Source organism: Mustelus asterias, unplaced genomic scaffold, assembly GCF_964213995.1.
Source record: "Mustelus asterias unplaced genomic scaffold, sMusAst1.hap1.1 HAP1_SCAFFOLD_3318, whole genome shotgun sequence".
In the NCBI taxonomy this organism is placed as follows: domain Eukaryota; kingdom Metazoa; phylum Chordata; class Chondrichthyes; order Carcharhiniformes; family Triakidae; genus Mustelus; species Mustelus asterias.
The window spans coordinates 26,197-35,545 of record NW_027593263.1 but is presented as its reverse complement, the minus strand read 5'-3'; the positions used below and the strand labels follow the sequence as shown (position 1 = coordinate 35,545).

The 9,349-nt window shown below is 59.2% G+C and overlaps 1 protein-coding gene across 1 annotated transcript in view; it reads right to left on the bottom strand.

Annotated features, from left to right (window-relative positions):
* Nucleotides 1–1,290: 1,290 nt before the first annotated feature.
* LOC144490460 (DNA polymerase alpha subunit B-like) overlaps nucleotides 1,291–9,349 on the bottom strand; it is a gene marked incomplete at both ends in the record, with an annotated part of 33,892 nt that continues 25,833 nt past the window's right edge. Inside the window, 2 exons of the mRNA XM_078208205.1 lie at nucleotides 1,291–1,397; nucleotides 7,800–7,906. Coding sequence (XP_078064331.1) covers nucleotides 1,291–1,397; nucleotides 7,800–7,906 — 214 coding nt within the window. The remainder of the gene's footprint in view (nucleotides 1,398–7,799; nucleotides 7,907–9,349) is intronic.

Here is a 9,349-nt window from a genome sequence, read left to right as displayed (position 1 = left end):
TCCGATGACGTCACTGCCCTCTGATTTATTAATGGGGACTTGTTTATCTTCCCTGTGCTGAACGGCTGAAGATTAAATCTGATAACGGTGGGTCAAATAACCCCAGAAGCCTGCTCACATCACAGGGGAAGACAACACATCCCTTCATCTGGGGGGTCCCGAAGCCACATGGGTGCCACAGGTTTGCGGGAATGCGGATTTGTGTCCCCCCCCCTCCCCCCCCCAGTTCACAAAATCCCGACAGCGCAGAAAGAGGCCATTCGGCCCATCGAGCCTGCACTGACAACCATCCCACCCAGGCCCTATCCCCGTAATCCAACATATTTACGCTGCTAATCCCCAGTAGGGGGACACTAAGGGGCCATTTAGCACAGCCCAATCCACCCTAACCATTCGGCCTGTGGGAGGAAACCGGAGCGCCCGGAGGAAACCCACGCAGACACGGGGAGAACGCGCAGACTCCGCACAGTCACCTGAGGCCGGAATCGAACCCGGCTCCCTGGCGCTGTGAGGCAGCAGTTGTCTTCCACTGGCCCAACCAAGACAAGCATCTGCTGCTAACCCTCGACGCCAGGCTTCACACATCGAGTTTGGCCACCCGGTCAAGCTGGGCAGCCAATATCCACCGACAAATCTACCAGGATGTCGCCTGGCATGGAGGACACTAGCTATGAGGAGAGGTTGGAGAAACTTGGTTTGTTCTCACTGGAGCGACAGAGGTTGAGGGGCGACCTGATAGAAGTCTACAAGATTATGAGGGGCATGGACAGAGTGGATCGTCAGAAGCTTTTTCCCAGGGTGGAAGAGTCAATTACTAGGGGGCACAGGTTTAAGGTGCGAGGGGCAAGGTTTAAAGGAGATGTACAAGGCAAGTTTTTTTACACAGAGGGTGGTGGGTGCCTGGAACTCGCTGCCCGGGGAGGTAGTGGAAGCGGATACGGTAGTGACTTTTAAGGGGCGTCTGGACAAGTACATGTATGGGATGGGAATAGAGGGATACGGTCCCCGGGAGGGTAGGGGGCTTTCGTTCAAATGGGCATCATGGTCGGTGCAGGCTTGGAGGGCCGAAGGGTCTGTTCCTGTGCTGTAATTTTCTTTGTTCTTTTGTTCAGTTGGCCACTTCGGGAGGACACAAAGGCCCGATAGGTGAACAAAATGCAACTCAAGTTTAACTCGCCCGAACAAATTAAACCTCACTGTTCCGAGACATTCTTCACATGCTTCAGATTTTAAAAGCATTGCTCCACCTGACTCTCCCTCAATATCGCCGCATTAATAATTCTCATTTACTTAGAAGGAAAGGTCGAGCCCTGGCGACAAGAAGTTGCGAGGTTAACCATTCCCTCCGAGCAGCAACAAAGCAGGTATTAAACGGCTGCGATACTGGAGTTACATCTCTATAAACAGATGAAGACAGGGCGCAGGAATGTGGTAAACAGGAGAGGGGCTGCACAGCCTGAGGGCAGCAACACAGGCACCGCAAAACACTGCTGCCAAAATGGCAACCTCCCCAAAATACTTTGGCCAATTTTGGTTTAATGAGTGTCATAACTTGCCCAGATGTTAAATAGAGACAGGGAGAGGGGGGGGACGGACAGGGAGAGGGGGGGGGGGGGGGGGGAAGACAGGGAGGGGGGGTGGGGGTGGAGACAGGGAGGGGGGGGGAGGAGACAGGGAGGGGGGGGGGAGGAGACAGGGAGGGGGGGGGGGAGGAGACAGGGAGGGGGGGGGGAGGAGACAGGGAGGGGGGGGAGGGAGGAGACAGGGAGGGGGGGGGAGACAGGGAGGGGGGGGGTGAGACAGGGGTGAGACAGGGAGGGGGGGGGGGGGGGAGACAGGGGTGAGACAGGGAGGGGGGGGGTGAGACAGGGAGGGGGGGGCGAGACAGGGAGGGGGGAGGGCGAGACAGGGAGGGGGGAGGGCGAGACAGGGAGGGGGGGGGCGAGACAGGGAGGGGGGGGGCGAGAGGGGGGGCGAGACAGGGAGGGGGGGGGCGAGACAGGGAGGGGGGGGGCGAGACAGGGAGGGGGGGGGCGAGACAGGGAGGGGGGGGGCGAGACAGGGAGGGGGGGGGGCGAGACAGGGAGGGGGGGGCGAGACAGGGAGGGGGGGGGCGAGACAGGGAGGGGGGGGGCGAGACAGGGAGGGGGGGGGCGAGACAGGGAGGGGGGGGGCGAGACAGGGAGGGGGGGGCGAGACAGGGAGGGGGGGGCGAGACAGGGAGGGGGGGGGGCGAGACAGGGAGGGGGGGGCGAGACAGGGAGGGGGGGGGCGAGACAGGGAGGGGGGGGGGGCGAGACAGGGAGGGGGGGGCGAGACAGGGAGGGGGGGGCGAGACAGGGAGGGGGGGGGCGAGACAGGGAGGGGGGGGCGAGACAGGGAGGGGGGGGGCGAGACAGGGAGGGGGGGGGCGAGACAGGGAGGGGGGGGCGAGACAGGGAGGGGGGGGCGAGACAGGGAGGGGGGGGGCGAGACAGGGAGGGGGGGGGCGAGACGGAGGGGGGGGGCGAGACAGGGAGGGGGGGGCGAGACAGGGAGGGGGGGGGGGCGAGACAGGGAGGGGGGGGGCGAGACAGGGAGGGGGGGGGCGAGACAGGGAGGGGGGGGCGAGACAGGGAGGGGGGGGGCGAGACAGGGAGGGGGGGCGAGGGGCGAGACAGGGAGGGGGGGGCGGGACAGGGAGGGGGGGGGGCGAGACAGGGAGGGGGGGGGCGAGACAGGGAGGGGGGGGGCGAGACGGAGGGGGGGGCGAGACAGGGAGGGGGGGGCGAGACAGGGAGGGGGGGGGCGAGACAGGGAGGGGGACACACACACACAGACGGACACACACACACACAGACGGACACACACACACACAGACGGACACACACACACACAGACGGACACACACACACACAGACGGACACACACACACACAGACGGACACACACACACACAGACGGACACACACACACACAGACGGACACACACACACACAGACGGACACACACACACACAGACGGACACACACACACACAGACGGACACACACACACACAGACGGACACACACACACACAGACGGACACACACACACACAGACGGACACACACACACACAGACGGACACACACACACACAGACGGACACACACACACACAGACGGACACACACACACACACAGACGGACACACACACACACACAGACGGACACGCACACACAGACGGACACGCACACACAGACGGACACGCACACACAGACGGACACGCACACACAGACGGACACGCACACACAGACGGACACGCACACACAGACGGACACGCACACACACACACGGACACGCACACACACACAGACGGACACGCACACACACAGACGGACACGCACACACACGGACACACACACACACAGACGGACACACACACACACACAGACGGACACACACAGACGGACACACACACACACAGACGGACACACACACACACAGACGGACACACACACAGACGGACACACACACAGACGGACACACACACAGACGGACACACACACAGACGGACACACACACAGACGGACACACACACAGACGGACACACACACAGACGGACACACACACAGACGGACACACACACACACACAGACGGACACACACACACACACAGACGGACACACACACACACACAGACGGACACACACACACACACAGACGGACACACACACACACACAGACGGACACACACACACACACAGACGGACACACACACACACAGACGGACACACACACACACAGACGGACACACACACACACAGACGGACACACACACACACAGACGGACACACACACAGACGGACACAGACGGACACACACACACACACACAGACGGACACACACACACACAGACGGACACACACACACACAGACGGACACACACACAGACGGACACAGACGGACACACACACACACACACAGACGGACACACACACACACAGACGGACACACACACACACACAGACGGACACACACACACAGACGGACACACACACACACAGACGGACACACACACACAGACGGACACACACACACAGACGGACACACACACACAGACGGACACACACACACAGACGGACACACACACACAGACGGACACACACACACAGACGGACACACACACACAGACGGACACACACACACAGACGGACACACACACAGACGGACACACACACACAGACGGACACACACACACAGACGGACACACACACACAGACGGACACACACACACAGACGGACACACACACACACAGACGGACACACACACACAGACGGACACACACACACAGACGGACACACACACACAGACGGACACACACACACAGACGGACACACACACACACAGACGGACACACACACACACACAGACGGACACACACACACACACAGACGGACACACACACACACACAGACGGACACACACACACAGACGGACACACACACACAGACGGACACACACACACAGACGGACACACACACACAGACGGACACACACACACACACACACAGACGGACACACACACACAGACGGACACACACACACAGACGGACACACACACACAGACGGACACACACACACAGACGGACACACACACACAGACGGACACACACACACAGACGGACACACACACACAGACGGACACACACACACACACACAGACGGACACACGGACACACACACAGACGGACACACACACACACAGACGGACACACACACACACAGACGGACACACACACACACAGACGGACACACACACACACACAGACGGACACACACACACACACAGACGGACACACACACACACACACAGACGGACACACACACACACACAGACGGACACACACACACACACACAGACGGACACACACACACAGACGGACACACACACACAGACGGACACACACACACACACAGACGGACACACACACACACACAGACGGACACACACACACACACAGACGGACACACACACACACACAGACGGACACACACACACACACAGGCGGACACACACACACACACAGGCGGACACACACACACACACAGGCGGACACACACACACACACAGACGGACACACACACACACAGACGGACACACACACACACAGACGGACACACACACACACAGACGGACACACACACACACAGACGGACACACACACACACAGACGGACACACACACACACAGACGGACACACACACACACACAGACGGACACACACACACACAGACGGACACACACACACAGACGGACACACACACACACAGACGGACACACACACACAGACGGACACACACACACACAGACGGACACACACACCACACACACACAGACGGACACACACACACACAGACGGACACACACACACACAGACGGACACACACACACACAGACGGACACACACACACACAGACGGACACACACACACACAGACGGACACACACACACACAGACGGACACACACACACACAGACGGACACACACACACACAGACGGACACACACACACACAGACGGACACACACACACACAGACGGACACACACACACACAGACGGACACACACACACACACAGACGGACACACACACACACACAGACGGACACACACACACACACAGACGGACACACACACACACACAGACGGACACACACACACACACAGACGGACACACACACACACAGACGGACACACACACACACAGACGGACACACACACACACAGACGGACACACACACACACAGACGGACACACACACACACAGACGGACACACACACACACAGACGGACACACACACACACAGACGGACACACACACACACAGACGGACACACACACACACAGACGGACACACACACACACAGACGGACACACACACACAGACGGACACACACACACACAGACGGACACACACACACAGACGGACACACACACACAGACGGACACACACACACAGACGGACACACACACACAGACGGACACACACACACAGACGGACACACACACACAGACGGACACACACACACACAGACGGACACACACACACAGACGGACACACACACACAGACGGACACACACACACAGACGGACACACACACACAGACGGACACACACACACAGACGGACACACACACACAGACGGACACACACACACAGACGGACACACACACACAGACGGACACACACACACAGACGGACACACACACACAGACGGACACACACACAGACGGACACACACACAGACGGACACACACACAGACGGACACACACACAGACGGACACACACACAGACGGACACACACACAGACGGACACACACACAGACGGACACACACACAGACGGACACACACACACAGACGGACACACACACAGACGGACACACACACACACGACGGACACACACACAGACGGACACACACACACAGACGGACACACACACACACAGACGGACACACACCACACAGACGGACACACACACACACAGACGGACACACACACACACAGACGGACACACACACACACAGACGGACACACACACACACAGACGGACACACACACACACAGACGGACACACACACACACAGACGGACACACACACACACAGACGGACACACACACACACAGACGGACACACACACACACAGACGGACACACACACACACAGACGGACACACACACACACAGACGGACACACACACACACAGACGGACACACACACACACAGACGGACACACACACACACAGACGGACACACACACACAGACGGACACACACACACAGACGGACACACACACACAGACGGACACACACACACACAGGGCGGACACACACACACACAGGCGGACACACACACACAGGCGGACACACACACACAGGCGGACACACACACACAGGCACACCACCGGACACACACACACAGACGGACACACACACACAGACGGACACACACACACAGACGGACACACACACACAGACGGACACACACACACAGACGGACACACACACACAGACGGACACACACACACAGACGGACACACACACACAGACGGACACACACACACAGACGGACACACACACACAGACGGACACACACACACAGACGGACACACACACACAGACGGACACACCACACACAGACGGACACACACACACAGACGGACACACACACAACACGATCCCAGACGGACACACACACAGACGGACACACACACACAGACGGACACACACACACAGACGGACACACACACACAGACGGACACACACACACAGACGGACACACACACACAGACGGACACACACACACAGACGGACACACACACACAGACGGACACACACACACAGACGGACACACACACACACAGACGGACACACACACACACAGACGGACACACACACACACAGACGGACACACACACACACAGACGGACACACACACACACAGACGGACACACACACACACAGACGGACACACACACACACAGACGGACACACACACACACAGACGGACACACACACACACACGAGGGAGATGGAGGGGAAAGGTGACTCGGTGCCGGTTAGGAACTAGTCGCAGAGTTCAGGATGAGCTGCGGCTTATTCAGGTTGCAAGGCGAGAAGCTTAGCAGGAGCAGGTATTGGAAAGGGCAAGTCTGGGGGGGGGGGGGAAGAGACACGGACATAAAGGAGAGTTGTCTCAACAGTGGAAGAGGAATTTCGTGGGATTTAGTGTTACCTTTCCAGCTTCTCTTTAAACAAAATGACCCGCTGTCCACGTACCTGCTAATCTCCTCTGTGCCCATGTGGAAGAGAACGTCAGTCGATGTCACTCCAAAGACCACCCCGTTGATGCTCAGGGTGCAGGGATTGGAGACAAAGTGGACACGCTGCCAAAAGAAGCAAATACACCAGCTGGATCAGAGTCTTTCCAGTTCCTCTCGCTCTCACCACCCACCCATGTCAAGGTACCGGCTCCTAACATGGGCGACAGTCCCGCAGGCACGAAGATCCGGCCGCCACCTTCAGGGACTTTCAAAAAGAGGGAACGAGCATTGGAATTCAGAGCAATTCAGCCCTTCAAGCCGGCTCCATCGCTCTATCACATCACGGCTGATCTGTCCCTGGTCTCAAATCCACCTCCCCACATCCCTTTCACTTGTTTTTAAAAAAAATCAGAAATATATCTATCTCCCTCTTCAACCCATTCAGACTCCACCGCGCGATGGGGCAGCGACTTCCACAAATTCACCACCCTCTGCTAGAAGTAATTCCTCCTCATTCGCAGTGTTAAATTTACCACCTCTCACCCTCTGTGACCTCTTGTTCCAGATTGCCCCATAAGAGGAAACGTTCAGTCTAAATTTACTTTATCGATCCCTTTTGGTGTTTTACATCCTTCCAAACCTCCAAGAGGAGTGGGACTAATTGGACGGATCTTTCAAAGGGTCAGCATGGACATGATGGACCAAAGAGCCTCTATGGTATTTTTAATCTGAGAGCGGGATGGGGAGAGAGAGAGGGAGAATGGACCACACGCTTGCTGCATCTTACATAGAGAACTCAGAACATCAAGAACTGGATCCAATTGGCCAACTGCAAAACCAGATCGCCGGGGCACGGCACGCGGGGGCCGGGCGGGCAGGGGGCCCGGGGGCGGGCACGCGGGCCGGGCACGCGGGCCGGGGCAGGGCGGGCACGCGGGCCGGGCACGCGGGCCGGGCAGGGCGCCGGGGCAGGGCGGGCACGCGGGCCGGGGCAGGGCGGGCACGCGGGCCGGGGCAGGGCGGGCACGCGGGCCGGGGCAGGGCGGGCACGCGGGCCGGGGCAGGGCGGGCACGCGGGCCGGGGCAGGGCGGGCACGCGGGCCGGGGCAGGGCGGGCACGCGGGCCGGGGCAGGGCGGGCACGCGGGCCGGGGCAGGGCGGGCACGCGGGCCGGGGCAGGGCGCGCACGCGGGCCGGGGCAGGGCGCGCACGCGGGCCGGGGCAGGGCGCGCACGCGGGCCGGGGCAGGGGGCGCACGGGGGCGCACGGGGGCCGGGTCAGCGCGCTGCCCCGGTGATCTGGTTTTGCAGTTGGCCAATTGCCGGGGCCGCGCGAGGGATCAGGACACCGCTGGGAATGGGAAAGCTTTAAAAAGCTGAAGAGGCAGAAGCTGGGAGCTGGCCTCGTCCCCCTGACGTGGAGATGCCGGCGTTGGACTGGGGTAAACACAGTAAGAAGTTTAACAACACCAGGTTAAAGTCCAACAGGTTTATTTGGTTGCAAAAGCCACACAGCTCGTCCCCCTGACCAGCAGCCTGTGAAGAATTACAGCTGGCACAGGAATAA